Genomic DNA, 23608 nt, shown 5'->3' on the forward strand with positions numbered 1-23608 from the left:
ATGATTGCAACTTCAACGGTCTTAGCGAATATAAACAACATAAATATAATTTTGATGATATCGACAGTCTTGAGTTTTGGCGAATGTAAACTCTATGATTCCCACGGTAAATCGTTGTAAATCCCAAAACTAAATAAAAACACTCTGTATATCCCGTATATACAGTGTTTATACTTGGGAATATGGATATAATGTGTTTTAAATTGGTAAAGTGAAGTTGGAATGTGATATACAGTGTTTCATATCAACCATAAATTGTGGTTCTGCAAATTTTTTTATTTTTTTTTTCTTCGTAAATGGTAGATAATAACACCCCATATCCAAAAATGCAATAAAAGCGATTTTGAAAAAAATGGATATACAGTGTTTCTACTTGGGGCAGCCGAATAAGGCTATAAGATATTTAAAAATCACTTAAACCAGACAACAGGTTTAGGAAATTCGAGACATCAAAAATGACCAATTTTTAAAGAGGTGCGTTAATTTCTTGGAGAAGTTTATACAGGCAAATATACTGTTGTCATCACTAGGCATAATAACTAAAATATTGATATGCTCCCCTTATCTAAGCTAATTTCCTTTAAATATTAATATAGTATAATATACATAAATATATAATATATGAAGCCACAATCCAGGTGATTATATCACAAATGTAGATTAAGCACTAATGACAATGAGATAGTCGTCTATAAATCATAACATAATTAGTAGGTACATAGGTACATGTGTATATTTTTTCAAGGTTTGTCCTAAGTTCAGGTATTAATAACATTGAAACAAGCAAATTCTCTGAAATATTTATAAAAAGTGATTTCAGAAATATAGCAGTACCCTATGTATCTACTACACACAACCAAACTTATATGGAATTAAAAAAACGAACACACGAAGTCAAACAATATTTATTTTAAAGCAACTTAATAACAAATACATAACGATTAAATAAAACAATCCAACCATTATAACTTCGGTCGAACTTACACGCAATTCAACCTATAGTATATAAATTACTAATATCTGCCGTGTGGATAACGATCGTGAGTTCAATGCTTTTTCCCCATCCAAAAAGAAGTGATATACCTACATTATTTAACCATTGGATGCATCCTATACTGTTTATATATACATACACATAATACATAAACGTACAGAATTTATTTCGGCGAAGCGATGACGGTCACGAATTCAACGCTTTTTCCCCATCCAGAAAGTACACAAAATCGCTACAGAAGTTTTCACTTCCAAAATACTTTAAACACTAGTCACTTATAATAATTGGAGTAGGGACCGTGTGGCCCCTTATGCGCTTGCTTCGCAAGCTCCTTCGGGTACACACTCTATCCCTCCTCCAACCATTATAACTTCGTTCGAACTTATACATACGCAATTCAACCTATAGTATATAAATTACTAATATCTCGCCGTAGCGATGACGGTTGCGAATTCAATGCTTTTTATCAATCCAAAAAGAAGTTCTATACCCATATTATACACGCGTTGCGTGCGTCCTATACTATTTATATATACATACAACTAATATGTAGGTACCACAAACGCGAAAATTTCAAAACAATAAGCCTGTTGCCATATCCATACAGAATGCTTACCAAAATAATTGCTAACAGGCTATCAAATAAATTGGATAGTTACCAGCCTGTTGACATAGTACCATAGAACACCTACAGACAATAACGACACTTTTTGAAAAGTACAACGAATAGAATGAACCTCTTCATTTGGCATTTGTGGATTACAATAAGGCATTCAATTCCATAGAACTCTGGGCCGTATAAGAAGGAATGAATAACGCAAGGATTGATTCTAGATATAGAATACTCCTCAAATACATAAAATATACGACAATGCAACTATGCAAATAAATTTATCAGAAGGTATAACAACAAGAAAAATGAAAACGGAGAGAGAAGTTAGACAGAGGACAAAAACAAATAAAACAAAATGATGACAAATCAATATATCACAATCGACTTAGATTGAAGTGATATCGAAAGTGTCGAAAAGTAGATATACCTAGGTCACACGATCAAACTAGGCAAACAGAATCAAACGGGAGAAATAACTAGAAGAATCCGAATGACTTGGGCAGCAGTAGCAAGATTAAGTGATGTGTTGAAAAACAAAAATATACCAATAAATCTAAAGAAAAGGGTATTCAACAGTTGTATTCTACCAATTATGACTTATAGAATGGAGACGATGACACTTACAGAGGTATCAGCCAATAGATTGAGAACGACACAGAGGGCGATCAAACGAGCTATGTTAGGGATATCTCTGAGGGAACATATACAAAATGAGAACGTACGATGCAGGACGAAAGTGGATTATGTAATTGGAAGAATTGAAATGCAAATGAAACGGACCTGGGTAGGACACGTGGCACGACAAAACATCGAAACGTGGACGAGAAACATTGTACATTGGAGACCACGCGAGCATAGGCGTAACTAGGGGGCGGTTTTGGGGGTTATAACCTCTATACGGTTAACACCATTACTATTCCATACCCCACAGAGACCATCAAGTAGTTGTAACCCCCCCCCCCCATAGGATCATCCTGGTTAGGAGGAAGACCACAAAAATGATGGCTAGACGATATCAAATAAAAATGGGGAGAAACTGGCACCAAATAGCAGAAAACAGAAAAGAATGGAGAATTTATGGGGAGGCCTTTGTCCAGGGGTGGATGCATGAAGGAAAAGATAATATATTACATACAAAATTTATTTCCACTGAACGATAACGGTCGCGAAATCAATTATTTATCCCCGTTCAAAAATAGTTGTTATAACAATATTATATTATACTCGTTGCGTGCCTTCTACACTATATACATACACATAATAATATATGTATACGTACAAAATTTATTTCGCCGAAGCGATGACGGTCGCAATGACGGTCGCAAATTCAATGCTTTTTTCCCATTTAAAAAGTACACAACGCCCTTACAGAAGTTTTCACTTCAATAATATTACTATTATTATACGTACATTTGTAATAATATACGTACAAAATTTATTTCGTCAAACCGATGACGGTCGCGATGACAGTCGCGAAATCAATCCTTTCTCCCCATCCTAAAATAGATTTTACATTTATTTTAAATTTAACTACTTCTACACAATTTATGTATACATACACATAATAAATATACGTACAAAATTTATTTCGGCGAAGAGATGACGGTCGCCAAAAAAATCCCTTTTCCCCATCCAAAAATAGGTTTTACATTTATTTTAAATTTAAATACTTCTATACAATTTATATATAAATACACATAATATACATACGTACAAAATTTATTTCGCTGAAGAAATGACGGTCGCGATGACGGTCGTCAAATAAATCCTTTTCCCCATCTTAAAATAGGTTTTACATTTATTTTTAATTTAAATATTTCTATACAATTTATATATACATACACATAATATACATACGTACAAAATTTATTTCGCTGAAGAAATGACGGTCGCGATGACGGTCGTCAAATAAATCCTTTTTCCCCATCCAAAAATAGGTTTTACATTTATTTTAAATTTAAATACTTCTATACAATTTATATATATATATATATATATATATATATATACATACATACACATAACGTATGTATATACGTACAAAATTTATTTAGCCGAAGAGATGACAGTCGCGAAGGCGGTCGCGAAATAAATCCTTTTTCCCCATCTTAAAATATGGTTTACATTTATGTATTTTGAAATTAAATACCTTTACACAATTTATAAATGCATACACATAATATATAGCATAAGCGATGACGGTCGCAATGACGGTCGCGATGACGGTCGCGAATTCAATGCTTTTCCCCCTATCAAAAAAGTGCACAACGTCCCTAAAGAAGTTTTCACTTCAAAAACAAATTTGAAACTACATAGTAGCATAAAAAATTTCAATGTAAAACGAATAATGTTTAATTTGATTTTATTTATTTTTTTGTTTTTTTTTTGTAGTCAGTGTTATCACCTTTAGTTCTTACGAGAGCTTCAGTTTGCGTGGGGACGCTCCTAATCAAATTATCAACATTTTGCTGTGGTAGGTTGCTCCATTCCTCAAGAGCAGCTTGTACTAGCCGTGCGGTGTTTTGTGGATTATCCCGGCGAGCTCTAATTTTTCTTTTAAGCATATGCCACAAATACTCTATAGGGTTAAGCTCGGGTGAGCAAGCAGGCCACTCCAAACCTTCTGCTTCAATTATGTCTCTAGTCACTCCAATGGTATGTGGAGGTTCATTATCATGCATTAAAATTAAATTTTCTCCTGTTGCACCTCTCCAGCTAACTACAGGTTATCAAAATACCTGTGAGCAATTAAAGTTAATTGGATGAAAATTAAAAGAAATTTTTTTTACCGATCACAATTCCTCTCCAGAACATTACACTTCCTCTTTTATATTTGTCAACAGATCTGACAGTTTTCGTTCTTGCTTGTCTTCCTCGACGTCTAAGTACACGATTTCGTGGGTCATCTGATTTTACACAAATCCTGACTTTTTCTGAAAATAGCACACTTTGTCAATTCCCAATGTTCCAGTTTTGGTGGTGAAGACACCAATTTAGGCAATCAATCTTGTGCTGTCTGGATAATTCGGGAACCCATAACTGTCTCCTGCTGTATACTTCTTGGCAGAAACTCTTCTTCTTATCGTTTCAACTGAAACAGTTACACCTGTACTTCCAAAAGCTGCCTTTGGAGCTGCAGGTGAGAAATGGTTGGGTGTCTTCCAGCTGCTTGGACAATTAAACGATCGTGGCGAGCCGTTATTACTTTTTGGCGACTTTCCCTTGCTTTATTTTTGAACTTTCCTAGTTCCTGTTACCTAGCATAGGTTTTGGACAGAACGCCGTGTGTTACGCGTAGCTCTGCAGCTATGTCTCTCTGAGAACATTACTTGCTCCACAAGACCAATAATATTTTCCCGTTGTAAGTTCTTTAACCCCACATGAAGCATATTTTCGTTTTTGGACGCAAAAGTTAGTTTATTTTTTTTCGTTCAATTTGCAACTCAAGCAAATAACTTATACCGTACCGAGCGCGAGCTGTACTATCTGATTGTCTTTCGATTTGTTTATTTTCAATAAAAACCTTTATTCTTCGCAACAATAAAAGTTTTTTCAGAAGAAATAAATATTGCTTTGAAATATGTACATGGTGATTCCATATAAGTTTGGTTGTGTGTATATAAAATACCGTGTTTCTTTATTACTATAATTTTCCAGTATCTGATTGACTGATTAAACAATACTTCTAGTTCTACTCATATCCGTTCATCACTTAATTTTTCCTATATGCTATGGCTAAATAATTTATGCTTTATTATTAACTTTATACAGGGCTGTTCAAAGCAGAAAAACGTTAAATATCGATACTTTTGTATTGATAAAACTCAGCCAAAAAGGTTTAGAGGGAAGCATAGAGGGCATAAAGATAAATGGAGAAATAATATAGAACATAAGATATACTGACGGCACAGTGATTCTCGCGAGTAGCATGGAGGATCTGAGTTGACAAATGGTCATTTGTGCCATATCCTGCCTTAAAGCCTGCCTGTTCTTTGGACTGATAGGAATCAAATTTAGGTGTTATAAAAATTATCAGATTTTAGATTATAGATTTTCATAATTTTTCATTGTTGATTTTCATTGGTGTTTTCATAACACTGTATGGCGAAACCGACATATTAACACTGAGATGAAATCAAGAATTTATAAAGCCAGTGTAAGATCAATAATGACATATATGCATCAGAAACAAGACCTGATACAGCCACAACACAAAGACTACTGGAAACGGCAGAGATGAGACTACTGAGAAGAATTACAGAAAATACACTGAGAGATCAAAAGAGGAGTGAAGATATTAAAATACAACGTAACGTACAGTGTATAAACGAATGGACACTAAATAGAAAAAAAAAGAATGGAATAACCACATAACCAGAATGGGGCAGACACGTGTGATCAAAAATAACAAGAGATAAATCACCAATCGGTAGAAGAAGTATCGGCCGACCGCGCAAAAGATGGAGTGGCAACCTTCCATAGAGGGATCAATCCGCCAATGAACAAGCAGAATTGCTTATAAAGAGGAAGAACAAGAATGAAGAAGACTTACTTAGTATGGACCCACACATGCAGCTCATTCGATATTTTCATAAAAGTTTTAAATTCACTACTCCAAGAAATTAACGCACCAACTTAAAAATGGGTCATTTTTGATGTCTCAAATTTCCTAAACCTGTTGTAATAATAATAATAATAATAATTTTTTTCGAAGATTTTTAAACATTGAACAAGAAGAAATTCATGAGTTTTGGGGAAATCAACTTTCCGCGCCAGCTGCTCTTAACAACAATGCTGGATGGATAGAAGATACGACACAGAACTGCTAACACTACATTACCACCCTTTACGAACCCTTCACTACTGAAGAAGTCTTAAATACCATCAAAGAGCTTCATAACTGGAAATCTCCTGGTCCAGACGGAGTTCAAAACTTTTGGCTCAAGAAGTTTTGGAGTGTTCATGAATGCTTATCAACACTAATTAATCATGTTATTTCTAATCCGCAGGATATACCATCATTCCTAACTCAGGGAACCACTTATTTAATTCCGAAGGATCAAAATAACACCCAAGATCCAGCCAAATACCGCCCAATTACTTGTCTTCCAACTTTGTATAAATTGGTCACATCCTGTATAGCCCGGCGTATCTACCAACACTGTGCTCTGAACAATATCATAGAGCCTCAACAGAAAGGATGCGCTAAGGGTTCCATGGGTTGCAAAGAACAACTCATCATCGACTCGGTCATTTCTAACCAGGCATATTCCAAAAAAAGGAATCTTTTTACTGCCTTCATTGATTACAAGAAGGCCTTTGATTCATTGCCGCATGAATGGCTTATAGATATATTGAGAATATATAAAGTCGATGATAATATAGTGACCTTTTTAGAACATATAATGACGGAGTGGAAGACTAGAATTCACCTTCAAATACCTGGTGAAAATAACATCGAAACTGAAAATATCGCAATCAGCCGGGGCCTGTTTCAAGGAGATTCGTTGAGTCCACTGTGGTTCTGTCTAGCTATGAACCCACTATCTCAGCTATTGAACTCCACAGACGCAGGTTTTAGCATCAAAAATAACAACAATGTGGTGGCGAAGCTTAACCATTTATTGTATATGGATGATTTGAAATTAATGGCTTCCACTCGAAACCAACTCGATGAGATGCTAAAAACTGTAGAAACTTTTTCTAATGATATTAGCATGCACTTCGGACTAGACAAGTGCCGTATTTTAAATATAGTCAGAGGAAAAGTACAGCCCGGAGGATTCGATATGCAAAATGGCCAGAACGTCGTGGCCATGGGTGAAAACGATATGTATAAATATCTTGGAGTAAAGCAGGCGCGGAGAATTGACCATAAACAAATGAAAACAGAGATAACTACTGAGTTTATGCGAAGGGTAAAACAGCTGCTTCGCTCAAACCTTAATAGTAGAAATTTGTTTAAGGCACTAACCACCTACGCATGTTCCGCGCTTAGCTATTCATTTGGCATTGTTAAGTGGACAAAAACGGACATAGAAAATCTTCAGCGAAAAGTAAGAACGCACCTCACAAAGGCACAAAAACACCATCCAAAAAGTGCAGTAGAAAGAACGACATTACCACGGAATTTAGGAGGAAGAGGACTTATGGATATAGGTGAGCAATTAGACAAACAAATTGCTAATTTAAGATCTTATTTTCAGATGCAGGCTGAAACATCTACTCTACATCGCGCTATCTGCGCAGTAGATGACACAACACCGATAAAACTGAGGGAAGCAGAACTGCGCATAAACCACCTAAGGACGAAAAAGTGCGCGCCTGGATGGGTAAACCTCTGCACGGGCGACATCCCAATGAGGTCAGCCAAGATTATGTCGACAATATAGCGTCGAACTACTGGTTGACATCAGGAAAGATGTTCCCTGAAACGGAGGGTTCATTACTTGCCATTCAGGATCAGGTTATACCAACTAGAAATTACCTGAAATATATCATCAAAGACCCTCATGTTCAAAACGACAGATGCCGATATGGATGTCAAGCCCAAGAAACCATCCAACATCTTACAGGGGGCTGCCAGGCATTTGCTGCAACTGAGTACAAGGAACGGCATGACGCAGTGCGAAAAATCCTTCATCAGGCGATAGCTATCAAGCTGGGACTTCTCCAAACCGACCATCTCCCATATTATCAATACGTCCCTGAGAGTATGCTTGAGGACTAACTACAAGCTATACTGGGACCGCACTGTGCTCACAGACCAAACAGTGGCGCATAATAGACCAGATCTCGTATTAGTCAATAAATTAACGAGACAAACAACCCTCATTGATGTGGCGATTCCTAACAACAATAATCTACGTACTAAATTTACTGAAAAGATCGCCAAGTACAGAAATCTGGAAATTCAAATACGGAGACAATGGAGAATGCAAAGTACCCAGACGATACCGATTATTATGTCTACTACTGGAGTCATTCCGAAGACCCTCCTCGAAAGCATAAAAAAGCTGGGTCTTAATGAACGTCTTTATAAGACCATGCAGAAAGCAGTACTACTCGCAACGGCCAGATGTGTACGAAAATTTTTGGGAGATACACCTGCATACCAAGTCACCTAGGGCTCGATAACACGGAAAGAGTCCCACCAGAGCTCAATCCTTTTGATACCGTAGGTATCTGGGATGAGTCAATTTTCCCCTTAGAGGGAGTGTGGCTAAATCTGGACATTTTTTTCGAAGATTTTTAAACATTGGATTGTTGCTAAGCATCCCTTGATAAACGAACTTTTTTCAAAATTTTTATTGTTTTATTTCCTATCTTTCACCGTATCTTTCATAAAATGTGCTCCTATATTGACAATTTCTGCAAACTGAGTATAAATACAAGGTGGTTAATTATGCCAGTGAGTGTATTATCGACATTTCTACATAATTGTTAAAAAAAGTAAAAAACCTCATCCTGTATTGCACAGTAATAATGTTCTATTGCCGTTTGCTATTTCAAAATTTATATTTATTTGGCAATTACTATATAAAATCAAAGCTACAGTCATATATCTAGAATATTTTTCTTTTGATGTCATGCTCACATTAGAACCGAAAAGTTAATTTAATTTTTAATCACAAAATACTTTTCATACAATAACATCAATAGTTTGATACTCCCACATATTTTCAAATTATTTAGTAATTTTCTCTGAGGTCCTGGAGTTGCATATTTGTATTTTAGGCCAGTAAAGAAAAAAAAGTAGAAATGTATAAACATTTTCAATTTCTTTGCAACATGAAAATGCAGCAGCTGGATAATACTCTGGTTAAATCGGAGAGTGCAGGAAGAGTCTATAGCGGTTTCGGAGGTCTTTTACTCCTCATCAGTAGTCCCATATCCTCTTCTCTCCGATTTCCCCAGGTATCATACTTTGCGCCTTTCCAAATAGCAAAGAAAGAAACGTCACGGATGAACTAGAGCCATCTACCGAAAAATAAAGTAAGTTATCAATCGAAGTAGCACAGAAAACGACAATAAATATCGTTCCCATACCACCAGATTGACAACAGGTGGAATACTTTCTTTGGTTACACCTCCTGAGATTTTCAAAACCTCCGAAACCGGTATAGACTCTTCCTGCACTCTCTGATTTAACCAGAGTATTAGGCAGCTGCTGCATTTTCGTGTTGCAAAGAAATTAAAAATGTTTATACATTTTTAATGCATTGACTCTTTTGTATGAGTATTAAGGAATCTTTCTTGTTGGAACTTTTACCACGCTGAGCAGATGAGTTGTGAATTATTTAAAATTCTCTCATCTTAATTTCCTCGGCATCCTGTATGATTTATAAATTTTGAAAATCTCAGGAGGTGTAACCAAAGAAAGTATTCCACCTGTTGTCAATCTGGTGGTATGGGAACGATATTTATTGTCGTTTTCTGTGCTACTTCGATTGATAACTTACTTTATTTTTCGGTACATGGCTCTACACTAGGTTCGCTTTCAAGATGCACTAGAAATAAACAAACCAAGACACGTTAAATGCTACTAGAAGCCAGTGGCGGCTGGTCAGGGTCAGCAGGGTCGGCAGTGCCGACCCACACATTTATGGACACATTATAGATTTTTTTAAATACATATATAAATTAATCAGAGTTGATGATATTCGTTTCTGTGAAATAAAAAATATCTGTGAGATAATACAGACTAAATTTTATTCATTGTTTTTAAGAGAATTCGATCGATCCGATACGTTAAGTGATCCCTGTGCGGTGTGCGTAATAGACTTTTCAAATTAATGATCCTAGCCAGCCATACACCCGACTGCGATTGTGTGAATTCAAGGCCCGCTTCGGCTAGCCGTACCCAGAATGAACATTTGCTAGTAATAAGACGCTATGGAATATTAGCCGATAGGCAACCAATTATACATCCCCCGTATTTATTTGAATGACAAGTACGGCAGAAAAACAATCTGCCGAGAGCAGAGCGGTAATCTGCAAACGGCAACAAGACACGTACTTATGACCAGGGCGCATCTGTAAAAATATTAGTAACATTAATTTGGACGTTGAGAGGTGACTCATATTTGTTTGCAGAAATTGCTTGAAAATAACTCATATAATAATATTTGAGTTATCCTCCCACTCAAAAAGGTCCGGAACATTGTTTAAATAACCAAAATGTCAAACAATGAAGGAAAAATTCGATTTTTTTCTTCATTTTTTGATTATAACTTTAAAAGTATTCATTTTCGAGAAAAGTTGCACTGACATAAAAGTTGCGTAATTAAATTTCGTACAATATAGGATTAGCTAAAAATTTTAAAAATTGTCACTCTTGTTGCAAAATAGCAATAATTTCGAAAAAATCATACAAAACAAGTATTCGCATTTTACGTTTTTCAACCGTTTATGCTACACTTAGAACCTTCAAAATTTTACCCAGAAAAACTACATCATATAATAAAACAATTCTGTGAATTTCATTAAGATCGGTTCAATAGATTTTGCAAGATAAATTTTGCAATCTAGCTTTCGCAAAAAAATTCATTTTTTCAAAATGTTGCAGAACTGAAAATAAAGCAGACAGAAAGTTGAATTTATTTTTACGTATAGAAGAATACTGTACCTTTCTTCTATATGTAAAAAAATTCAACTTGCTATCTGCTTTATTGTCAGTACTACATTTGAACATTTTGAAAAAATTAATTTTTTTTGCAAAAGCTGGATTGCAAAATGTATTAAATCGATCTTAATGAAATTTACAGTATTGTTTTATTATATCATAAAAGTTTTCTGGTTAAAATATGAAGGCCGTAAGTGTAGCATAAATGGTTGAAAAACGTAAAATGCGAATACTTATTTTTTATGTTTTTTTCGCAATTATTGCTGTTTTGCAACAAGGATGACACTTTTTAAAATTTTTAACCCATCCTATATTGTAGGAAATTTAATTACCCAACTTTTATGTCAGTGTAACTTTTCTCAGAAGTGCATATGTACTTTGAAAGTTAAAATCAAAAAACGAAGAAATAAATCGAAGTTTTTCTTCATTTTTTGACATTTTGATTATTTAAACAATGTTCCGGACCTTTTTAAGTGGAAGGATAACTCAATTATTATTTCCAAAGCATTTTCAAAATATCTATTAGACAAGTTCATTAAAAATTATCCATCATTCTTTAATCAAATAAAATAAGAAAATGGATTACTTAACAGTTTTATATGCTGATCTAAATATTTTTGGAAGGTGGCATAAGTTACAAAATATGTTTAATTTTATATACTGCAATTCATTAGGTATAACAAACTGTTCCCGAATTTAATAAATTATTGTGCTCAAATGTGGGCAAATTCTGCCTCAAATGAACGGCATTTCTCTTGTCTCAAAAGAGTCAAAACGTATTGTCGAAACACCATGAAACACGAGAGAATGTCAAACTTGTCTCAAATGTCAATATAAAAAAACTTGTAAAACCTCTCCAAAGCAATAATAAATTTTACAATGACGTTATAACCCATTTTGCTACTTCGAAACAATATAGACTAGAGTTAATTTATAAACAGGTTTACAAAAAAAAAACAAAAAAAAAAAATAAAAAAAATACAAAACCAAAAATCTTGTATGAAATTGAAGCCTTTTAATTAGATGCCATACCTATCTGAGGAGACAAAGCCTTGCCGACCCTGTCCCTAAAGCCACGAGCCGCCACTGCTAGAAGCACTCCCGAATCATAATTTACAATGTATAAACTTTGGAAATCATGATTTAGGATTTACAATGTAACTGGATATTGTAAATTATGATTCGGTTGTGCTCCTAGTGGCATTTAACGTGTCTTGGTTTGTTTATTTCTACTGCATCTTGAAAGCGAACCTAGTGTAGTTCATCCGTGACATTTCTTTCTTTGCAATTCGGAAAGGCCCAAAGTATGATACCTGGGGAAATCGGAGAGAAGAGGATATGGGACTACTGATGAGGGGGAAAAGACCTGCGAAACCGGGATAGACTCTTCCTGCACTCTCCGATTTAACCAGAGTATTATGCAGCTGCTGCATTTTCGTGTTGCAAATGAAAATGTTTATACATTTTTAATTCATTTACTCTTTTGTACGAGTATTAAGGAATCTTTCTTGTTTTAACTTTTACCACGCTGAGCAGATGAGTTGTGAATTATTTCTCTCATCTTAATTTCCTCGGCATCCTGTATGATTTATAATTTTTTAAAATCTCGGGAGGTTGTAACGAAAGAAAGTATTCTACCTGTTGTCAATCTGGTGGTATGGGAACGATATTTATTGTCGTTTTCTGTGCTACTTCGATTGATAACTTACTTTATTTAAAAAAAAGTAGCTTAAAAAACCTTTTACATATAGGTTTTTGAAGGGGGTGCCCGATGAGTACTTAGTAATTTTATTAAATAGGGGATTAATCTCCGTCTACTGAACAGACGAAGTAATCACGCGAATAGAGCAAAATATTTCTTCAAAATACCTTAACCCACACCCTTGTACACAATACCGATAACACTAATAGCGAATACCTTGTTATCGGTATTGCGTACAAAGGTGTGGGTTAAGGTATTCTGACGAAATATTGTGATTTATTCACTTGATTACTCCGTCTGTTCGGTAAATAGAGTATAGAAACATTGATGCGCACAATTACCCGACGCGCACCATTAGCCGACTCACCCCTAATTTGTTGTCACTTAATTCAGATACAAAATTTTGAGCATTCCATTTGTAAGTAATGAGAAATAACTATTTGTTGCAGGTTTCAAGAAATTAGTGAGTAACAGAGGTTACTACGGAGAGCTAGCGGTATATTCGGAGAATGACGGTGTTGTTCAAGACATCCCTTGCCATGAAAATTGTGATAAATGCGAAAACAGCAGAGAACTCAAAATGAATAAACTAGGCTGTAAATGGCAAACGTTGTCTGGGAAATTCTTTATGGTTACTGGTGCTAATATAAGCTGTGCATGCAGCCGAAGTCCAAAGGGCATAGCTCCGTTTAGTCATTTAGGGGATGGGATGGTACACTTGGTGTTGGTTAAGCATACTTCCGTATTAAATAATGTCAGATTACTATTGAGGTTGTCCAGCAACGATCCTTCTATCGAAGATTTGCCCTTCGTGGAGACTTTATGCGCGCGAGAATTTTGTTTTAGGGCTATTGAAGGGAATAGCAAATGGAACTGTGATGGAGAAGTACAGCACCAAATTAATATACGTGCAAAGTAAGTATCTTCTTTATTTTTCAATTTTTCTACATATTTTTAAGACATTAGTCATTTAATTAATTTCCAGGGAATGGAGAGTGATTAATACTCTCCATTCCCATTTTAACAAAATATTAAAATAAAAAAGAATCCCAAACAACCGGAAGGAAAACGTAACCATTATCTCACACAAAAAAGGGGACAAAGCAGATATATAAAAAAAATCAACGTCCTATGTCCTATAACACTCCTCAATGTAATGTATAAACTCCTAACAAAAATTTTAAACAATAGATTAACTACAAAATTCGACGGATACCAGTCGAAAGAACAAGCTGGTTTTAGAAAGGGATTCAGTACAAGTGACCATTTATTAAGTATGAAAATCCTTATAAAACTAGCAAATGAATACCACACTCCTCTATATATAGCGTTCATAGATTTCGAAAAGGCTTTCGATAGTGTCGAACATTGGGCAGTGAAAAGTTCTTTAATTAACAGCAGAATTGACCACATATATACAGACCTAATAGCCAATATATATAAGGACGCCAAAACAACAATAGGGAACTTGCATATATTTTTAAATATTAAAATAATATTAAAAAATATAAGGTAACATGATCATAAAACGCATGCATGCAAAAAAAAACAAATATTGTTAACCCATAGGCTTATTACGAGACATTGAAAAAGCTATAAAATTCAAATTTCTTCAGAGGCGCGTAAACGGGTCTGACGTCACGACCCACGTCTACCTGCTAGATTTCTGTGAGTCGACAACAAAGCCGCTAGATTTCGAAATTATTTACAAATTCATTCACATTTACTTAAAACTCTCATGTAGAAGTTGATGTAAATAAAAGTTCAAAAAAAAGGTTGTTTTGTGGATTGTATTAATTCCATTTTAATCATATTATTTAATTGGAAATTCCAAGGTATTTGTGTTCTTGTATAGTTCCATAATGAGTATACATTTAGTTTCAAACTGAAATTGATCGTTTTGAGTGCTACTTTATAAAGTAGTGTTTTTAAATGTATAATATGACTGACTAGGGTTTTTCAAAAAGTTAATCTGACAATCTACAGTAGTTGATGTCTTCATGGTGGCAAATTTTATAAAAAGCAGTGAAAGTTATTCTATTGGAGAAATGCGAGGAGGCAAATAAGTAGGTACCTATTATAAGTATTATTAATAAACACGTTTAAATTGTTTTTAACAATAGTTTTTAGTTACTCTGACTTTTATTACTAAAAGTTTTGTTTATTTTTATTTTCTTTCTTCTTTGTTATGAATTTAAAATATTTATAAATTATAGGTTTTAGTTTTGTTTATTACAAAATATTACGACCAGAAGTACATATATTTGGAACATTTAATAACCAATAGACAACCAAATAACCAATGTTACAATGTACAATGCAAAAGTACAGTTGCAAATAATGTTTCTATTTGAAAAAAAAAGTGTTGATTTTGCGTACCAGATTACCAGATACACACTTTAAAAATAATTCAAAATTTACTTATATTTGGATAGATATGACGCAGATCTTATCGACAGTTTGATTAGTATAGCACAAGACTTTTGGAATGTAAATATTTTCCATTTTCCCGCATCTATTTGGATCTGATAATTATTAAAAATAAATGGAATAAAAATTTGATAAAATAAAGTTTCATCCATAAAATATTTTTTATTTCTTTATGTGAGAATGAAATTCATATTTTAAACTAAATATATATTTATATATTATAATAAAACATTCTTTCTTTTTCTTTGTATAAGTAATTTTTTAGTAGTATCTATGTACTTACATTTTTTAAGAAATATGATATTAATTTAGGTATTTAATTTTGTTCAAATTTATAATATAATTTGGCATTTGAGATACCTATGTTGTAAAATAAAAATGTATTTCCCTAAACTAAAAATAATATTATGAATGCATGAAAATCTTTACAAGATATTATCTGCAGAGTGCACGTCTGGCACTAGGCAGTAGCCAAACGAGAACAGTGGTAAATATCATGGTTGGTGACGTCAGACCCAAGCGCGCGCTTTTAAAGTTGTTTGAAACGGTAATTTCGGGCGCGGAATTATAATCAGTTGTTGTACGTACACTATTAGTTGTTAAGACGTAATATTTTGAATTTATCATTTTTAAACATAAATTAACAATTTTATGAAAAAATATTTTTATGTGCAAGTTCCCTATTAAAATAAATATGAAGGAACAAAATCAATACAAATAAACAGAAGCGTGAGACAGGGTGACACAATATCACCGAAACTTTTCAATCAGGCTTTGGAAGATATTTTTATAAGATTAGAATGGGAAGCCTTCTCTCTTCTTCTTCTTCTTTTTATATAGACATTACTCTGTCTGTTTTTCAATGTGCCTCCAGTAAGTTGTCATTCCATCTTTTTCGTGGTCTTCCCACTGATCGTCTTCCTATTGGGGAACCGTCTCTCGCCGTCCTTACTACTCTATTTGTTGTCATTCGGCTTATGTGGTCGTTCCATTCTACTCTTCTGCTTTTCACCCAGTTATTAATGTTGTCCACCTTGCATCTCCTTCGTATATCTGCACTTCTAGCTCTATACCACAGCGTCTTACCATCGATTTTTCGCAATGTTTTCATCTCTGCTGTTTCTAGCATTCTTTTTGTTCTTTCTGTATCAGGTCGTGTTTCTGCCGCGTATGTCATTATTGGTCTGATGACTGTTTTGTAAATTCTGCCTTTCACTTCTTTTCCGATGTTTTTATTTCTCCATATTGTTTCATTCAGGCAACCTGCGGCTCTGTTTGCTTTATTCACCTGATCTTCCACTTCTGTTTCGAGCTTTCCGTAGCTGCATAGTGTGATGCCTAGATATTTAAACTCCATGACTTGTTCTATTATTTGACCCTCCAGCTCTAATTTACACCTTATTAGATCTGCTGTTATGACCATGCATTTAGTCTTTTTTGGGGAAATTAACATGTTAAATTTTCTAGCGGTTATATTAAATTCGTGCAGCATACGTTGTAAATCATCTTCACTTTGAGAGATTAGTATTGCGTCGTCTTCATAGCAGATTATTTTAAGTTGTTTTTCTCCCATTTGGTATCCTTTTTTTGTTCTTACTTTTTTTATTATTTCGTCCATGATCAGGTTGAACAACAGAGGACTCAGGGAATCTCCCTGTCTTATCTCATTGCCAGCTTCAATTGGGTCAGTTAGTTTTTCATCTACTTGTACTTTTATTGTGTTGTTCTGGTAGATATTTTAGATCGTTTTAATTATTCCTAGAGGTACCTCTCTTGCGTACAATAAATGGATAACATCCTTTAATTTGACCCTGTCAAATGCCTTCTTAAGATCCACGAAACATAAGTATGCCGGTTTGTTGTATTCTAACGATTTTTCTTGAATCTGCCTCATTATAAATATAGCGTCGCTGCATGATCTTCCCGACCTAAAACCTTGTTGTTCTTCTGCTAATGTTATAATTTTATTCAGTTTGTTTGTTATCACTTTGGTCGTTAATTTTAGTGTTGTGTTTAATAAATTAATTCCTCTGTAATTCTCCAGGTCCGATTTTTCTCCCTTTTTGAAGAAAGGTATTAGGATGCTTGATGTCCATTCTTGTGATATTCTGTTTTGTTCTATTATTTTTTGGAATAGTTTTCATAATTGTTTGGTCAGGTCTTGTCCTCCATACTTTAGGAGTTCATTCGATATTCTGTCCTCTCCTGGTGATTTTCTATTTTTTAATTTCCTTAATGCTTCCGTTACCTCTGCTTCTTCAATATTTATTTCTTCATTTGTTGTCACTTCAGGTGTTGGTGGTTCGTTATCATTATCTTTAGCAAACAGAGATCGAAAATAGTCTGCCCAAGTTTCCTTCTGAATGTGTTTCGTTTTTATTAGTTCGTTCATCTCTTTTCTTTGTCCTCTGATCATTCTCCATATTTCCTTTTGTGTTCCGTAGAAGTCGTGTTCCATCTGTTTTGAGAAACTCTCCCAGTGTTCTCTTTTTATTTGTCTGACTAAAGCAGTGATTCTCAACCTGTGGGGCGCGCGGTTATAGTAATGGGGGGGCGTGAGCATAAAAAAAGACACCAACAATATTGACTAATTTACTAAAATCAAAGCAAAACAAAATTCTGACATAATAAAATACACATGAACACTGATAAGGAGCTATTATAGTTATAAAGAGCACTGAATACTAAATTAATAATCAAGTTTAATGTAAATTAGTGACTTCCTTGAGCCTGTTTTGCAGAGTTAATCGAAACAGGGTGTAATATTAGAAATAGAAGCTCTCAGTTATTTTTCTATATTTTTAGCTGTGATCTATATTTGGTCTTTAAAGCCGCCACCGCGGAAAATCTTGTTTCGCAAAGGTAGAATGTTGAAAACGGTAATAGTATACGGAACGCTTTGGTTTTTAGTGCAGAAAACTCATCATTTACCCCTGCCCAAAATTCAAAGAGGGATTTATTATTAAATTGTTTCTTGATTTCGGAATTTGCTGTAAAGTCTATGAAGGTTTATTCTTCAGCAGCAGAGAGCCCTTCGGGTGTACTTTGAAACGGATTCCTGACCCACTCGTAACTAAGTATTAATTGGTCGTCGGCAAAAAAATATGTTTTAAAATGTTTTGTCAGCATTGTTAAATGATTTTCAATGGTTACAAGAACAACTTTCACGTGTTGTTCTTCAACATTTTAAGTTTTAAAACATTCATCCACATTGGCAAACATTTCTAGGTTTTTTGCTTTAAATTTCTGCTACACAATTCCAATTTTGTACAGAAAGCGTTAACTTATTATCATTCGTATACAATGTAATATATGTGTATTGGCTCCTTGAAGCTGTAGGTTCAAAATATTTAGTTTCTCCAATATATCAACCAAGTAGCTCAATTTCATCAAAAATAAACCATCGCGAAACATCTCGGCTTCCTGTCTCTTTTCTTCTTCTATAAAAATGACGATTTCATGTCTTAATTCAAAAACACGTTGTAAAAATTTCCCACGTGATAACCATCTTGCCTCACAATAAAATAATAATGCTGAATGTACTGCACCCATGTTTCTACAAAGTACAGAAAAGATTCTAGTTTTCAAAGGTATTATTTTTATGTAATTAACTACTGTTACAACCTTTGTTAGCACAATATTCTATTCAGGCCAGGAAACATTTCTTTGGAAGCCACAGCTTCTCTGTGGATCATACAGTGTGTCCATATACACATTGGAGACTTTTGTTTCACAAGCGCTTGTAGACTTTGAAACTTTCCGGACATTGCACGAGCACCATCAGTGCATATTCCGACGCAATTCTTTCACTCAATTTTTACTTCATTTATGTAATCATTTAAGACCGAAAATCATGCAAACGTGCTGTTCTCAATTCTATTGGTTTGCATAAAAGTAGTTCTTCTACTACTGATGTGCCATCACAAAATCGAACGTAGACAATAAAATGAGCATCTTTATTGCTATTTGTTGCCTCATTAAGCTGAATCGGAAACAGCTTGTCACGTAGCTTCCCGCGTAGCTGATCTTGTACATCTTCAATCACCAATTCGACGGGCAACAGGTATCATTTGAAAGAGGTATAGACTCCAATTTTTTGGCAAAATTATCTTCAAACATAGTTTCTACAATTTGAATTGCAGCTGCCAAAATAAGATCTTCACCAATAGTGTGAGGCTTTTTAGACCTGGCTATTTGATATATGTATGAGCCTTTATAAGAGGCAAGTAAAGCTTTTTCATTCACAGTTAAAGTTTTTATTAAAAATGATTTTTGCTTCTCATGTGATTTTAATTTTAACTCAAAGAATTCTCGGGGTTTGTTAATGTATTCACTATGAAGCGTTTCCAAATGTCTTTATAGTTTATTAGGTTTCATGCTGTCGGCTGCTAACATTTTTGAGCAAATGATACATAGATGCCTTTTTTCTTCATTAACTATTATTTATATATTTATTATTGCATAAATAGATTGTTATTATATCAGTGGGGGGGGGGGGCGATGAAAATAATTATGGAACATTGGGTCGCAAATGGTAAAAGGTTGAGAAACGCTGGACTAAAGTGTTTGTTTCGTTTCTAATTCTTTTATAGTGGTTGTATGTCTGTTGTGTTTGTTGTGTTCTGTATTGTAAAAAGGCTTTCTTCTTTTCTTCACATTTTATCTTCACTTCCTCTCGAAACCAGAATGGGAAGTAAAAGGTATAAAAAATTGTGGAAAACGCTTGAACCATGTTAGGTACGCTGATGGCATATCGTATTGATAACCGATAAAAAAGAAGAATTGTTTGAAATGATGAAAGAGCTGGCCATATAAGCTGGAAAGATAGTCCGTAATATGAATTACAGCAAGACCAAAATCATAACAAATACAGATGAGGACATCCCAATACCCCAATGAGGATCGGACAAGATGAAATAGAACAAAAAACGAATAAAATCCTTTATAAAAGGTATATATTTAAAAATGCCTAAAAAGGGCTACATCACAGAACTAGTTTTCGATTGGATGACCAATCATCATCAGTGCTTACGTGATCTAACATGCTAACCACCAAAATACAATATTATTAAAATATATGGGTAAAACCCTTTAAAAGTAATCCGTCAAGGAAGCATAGATGAAATATGCGAACTTAAACATGGATATTCAAAATATTCCATGTCATATTCCAGTTTGGTAGCAAGTGTTCACTTGCTACCAAACTGTCATCTTGTGAACAAGTCTAATTAGAGCTCAGACGGTACCTAGAGCATATTACAACATATAAAACCAAAAAATTATACAGGGTGTTTCATAAAAATAAAGATGATGGACTATGCTTCACTTGCGTAATCACTTTGCACATTTAAATTTATGTTTAAGGCCGTTCCTCGCGATTCTGGGCATAGCTAAATTCCAGTGTAAAAGTTTAAACAAAATAGCGCAAATACTCTGGTATATATTGAGGTAATTCTTTTTTATATGAGAGGTATTAAAAAGTTCTAGTGCACTATTTGTTTATAAATTATTAATTGTTTAAATAATTTTTTTTGAATTTTTTTGGTTTAAAATTAACGTAAAAAAAATTTAAACAAATACGTCACTATAGAATACGTCACTTCAACTAATTTAATTTAATCTGATATTTTCTGAGGGGTTTCATTTGTTACTAAGCCAAAAAATTGTTTCTTTATAACATTCCTGAAACCGCTCAAATAGTCAAGTTTCAATTCTGTAAAGTACGTTGAATAGGTATAGAGCTTTTTTATACGAAAATCATAGTTATTCTGGTGTATCATAATCTTTCTGGTTATTTTTTCGACCGAATTTTTTTTAACATTTTAATTATTGCTAAACTATTGGTGAGATTGTCGCCGGCCTCCTGATATATAATCTACTAGGTATAAAAAATCTTTCATGTCACCAATTTATTTAATTTTTGATAAATAATTACTTTCCTAAAATTTTAATTGAAAATTGCAGATTTTTATTTGGAAAACTCGGATTTTCCGAGTAAAACTTTTGTTGAAGGAAATCTGAAAAAAATAACTTTGTGCAGAACTAAATTGCGGGGAATTTTTATTTGAGTGTTTTTCGTTTAAGGGAAAAATCTTAGGAGTTACAGAGCACTAATTGAAAAAAAAAAGAAGATTTGGGAGTGCTAATTCATTTATAAATAAAATAACACACTTTCTGCGAACTTGTCATACCCCATATTACTAATATATATGCAATCTTAAGATTCGATTTTAGCAATAAAATAGCTGGTAAATAACTTTTCCCAAAATGACATTTTTTCGATAATTTGCCCAGACTATCAACAAACGTTGCGGTGGTTGCATAGCCAATAAATCCAATAAACAGGAGGACCAACCCAAATTCTGAGCAGTGTCAAAATGATAACGTTAATATCCCCAGTTGGAACTAATATCGAAATGAATAAGAAAAGAGTCGAAATTAAATTGTGACATTGAAATGAATTAGAATCAGGTCCCAGGACAGTTGTTTTCTTCCAACCCAGCGTGTTCCTTCGATTTTGCCCGGAATGAGCCCGGAGTAAGCGGTATTTAGGTCCTCTCATTATATGACCGCACATTTGAATTTAAAAGTTGACATGTCTCAACGTTCTTTACACCATTTCACAAAGTTTAGCAGCTTTTTAAAATATAAACATATACAGGGCGTTCCATTAAATATAAAGCTTCTTATCGATTATGCTAGGCTTGCGTGAATCGCCCTGTACATTTAGATTTATGATTAAAAGCGCACATTTATACATAAAAATCGACGGGTCTCACAGAGTCTGTGAAAGGTGACTCTTTATGGGAAGAAAAGGGATAAAAGCAAAGAGAATGTCAATAATCTAGTCGCACTATCAACCATATTAATTTTTTTTTGTTGTTTTAGGGTACGATGTCAATTGCTCACCATATTCAGCAGGGGAAGGCCAAGAGATTGTTCTGTTGACCCAACTTGCTGTGGATTCTAAGCGTTTTATATTTTTTACCGTGACCATACATCTCGTAACGCGACAGTTCGTAACAGCACAAATGGTAACGGCGGCAGTTCGTAACCGCGACAGTTCGTAACTATACAAATTCGTAACGTCAACATTTCATTTTTTTTAGCAAATTTAGTATTATGGAATTTTTACAAAAATTCATTTTGCATACATTCCTACACTAAAAGTAATGGTACTTATTTAAGACCACTTCTTTTAAAACATTATATTTCACACATATTTTTGCATATATTCTTGTTAATATGACAACTAAACATTTTTTTAAATTTTTTATCTTGAATGTAAGTAGTAAAGTAGTCAATTTAAAGTAGTAAAATTAAGTGTGAAAAATATTCAACAAATATAAAGAGTTTGATATATAATAATGTATTTACTATAATAATTAATACACTTTACATTACTAGATTATATTTATTTTAAGACATAATAAATATTTATTTTTCCAATAAATATGAAATATGTCAAAATGTTAATCATGAAAATGTTAAATTGATTAACGTAGGTACTTTCAATTGTAATAAAAGTTAGTTTCCACGTTAACAAAAATAAGCAGAATCATTCAATTTTGACGTTACGAATTGTACCGTTACGAATATGTATAGTTACGAACTGTCGCCGCTACGAATTGTCCGTTACCATTTGTCCGGTTGCGAACTGTCGTGTTCCGAAATGTCATGGTACCATTTTTTACTTAAAACAATTATTCGAAAGTATTGACTCAAAGTATTTTTCTGCTCTATTCCTACAAATAGTATTATTTTTTCTATATGGTAAATTGTTGTAGAGGCTATAGAGCTATTTTTATTATTCATTCCTTAAAATATTTGTGTAGTCATTCAAATTAAATTATTTTTAAACCAATTTTCATTTTACTTTCCTTCCTCACCCTGTATTAGACCATAGCACGGAATAAGAAACTAAGTGAACAGAGTTAAATATCACAGAAAGTATGCACACTAGGGGCGGCCCGTCGGGGTAGGCAAGGTAGGCGCCGCCCAACCTCTTCAAATGTACCGGGTGTCCCAATAAGAATGGCTCTCGGCCATATCTCAGGAACCGTTTATAGTACAGCTTTGAGAAAAAAATATTTATAACAAAAGTTGCCTCGGGAAAAGCCTGGAAATTATTTTCATAATTGTAGGTTCACCGCTAGAGGGCGTAATTGAATATCAAAAATTAAAAAATCTAAATTTTACAAAATTTGCCTAATGAAAGGGCACTGGAAATCCAATCATCGTATT

The 23608-nt window shown here is 34.0% G+C and overlaps 1 protein-coding gene across 1 annotated transcript in view; it reads left to right on the forward strand.

Annotated features, from left to right (window-relative positions):
* LOC126893182 (ceramide kinase) overlaps positions 1-23228 on the forward strand; it is a 233251-nt gene extending 210023 nt beyond the window's left edge. The window contains exons 5-6 of the mRNA XM_050663136.1: positions 13384-13849; positions 22253-23228. Coding sequence (XP_050519093.1) covers positions 13384-13849; positions 22253-22334 — 548 coding nt within the window. The 3' untranslated portion in view covers positions 22335-23228. The remainder of the gene's footprint in view (positions 1-13383; positions 13850-22252) is intronic.
* Positions 23229-23608: the final 380 nt, after the last annotated feature.

This window comes from Diabrotica virgifera, chromosome 10 (assembly GCF_917563875.1).
Source record: "Diabrotica virgifera virgifera chromosome 10, PGI_DIABVI_V3a".
NCBI classification, from domain to species: domain Eukaryota; kingdom Metazoa; phylum Arthropoda; class Insecta; order Coleoptera; family Chrysomelidae; genus Diabrotica; species Diabrotica virgifera.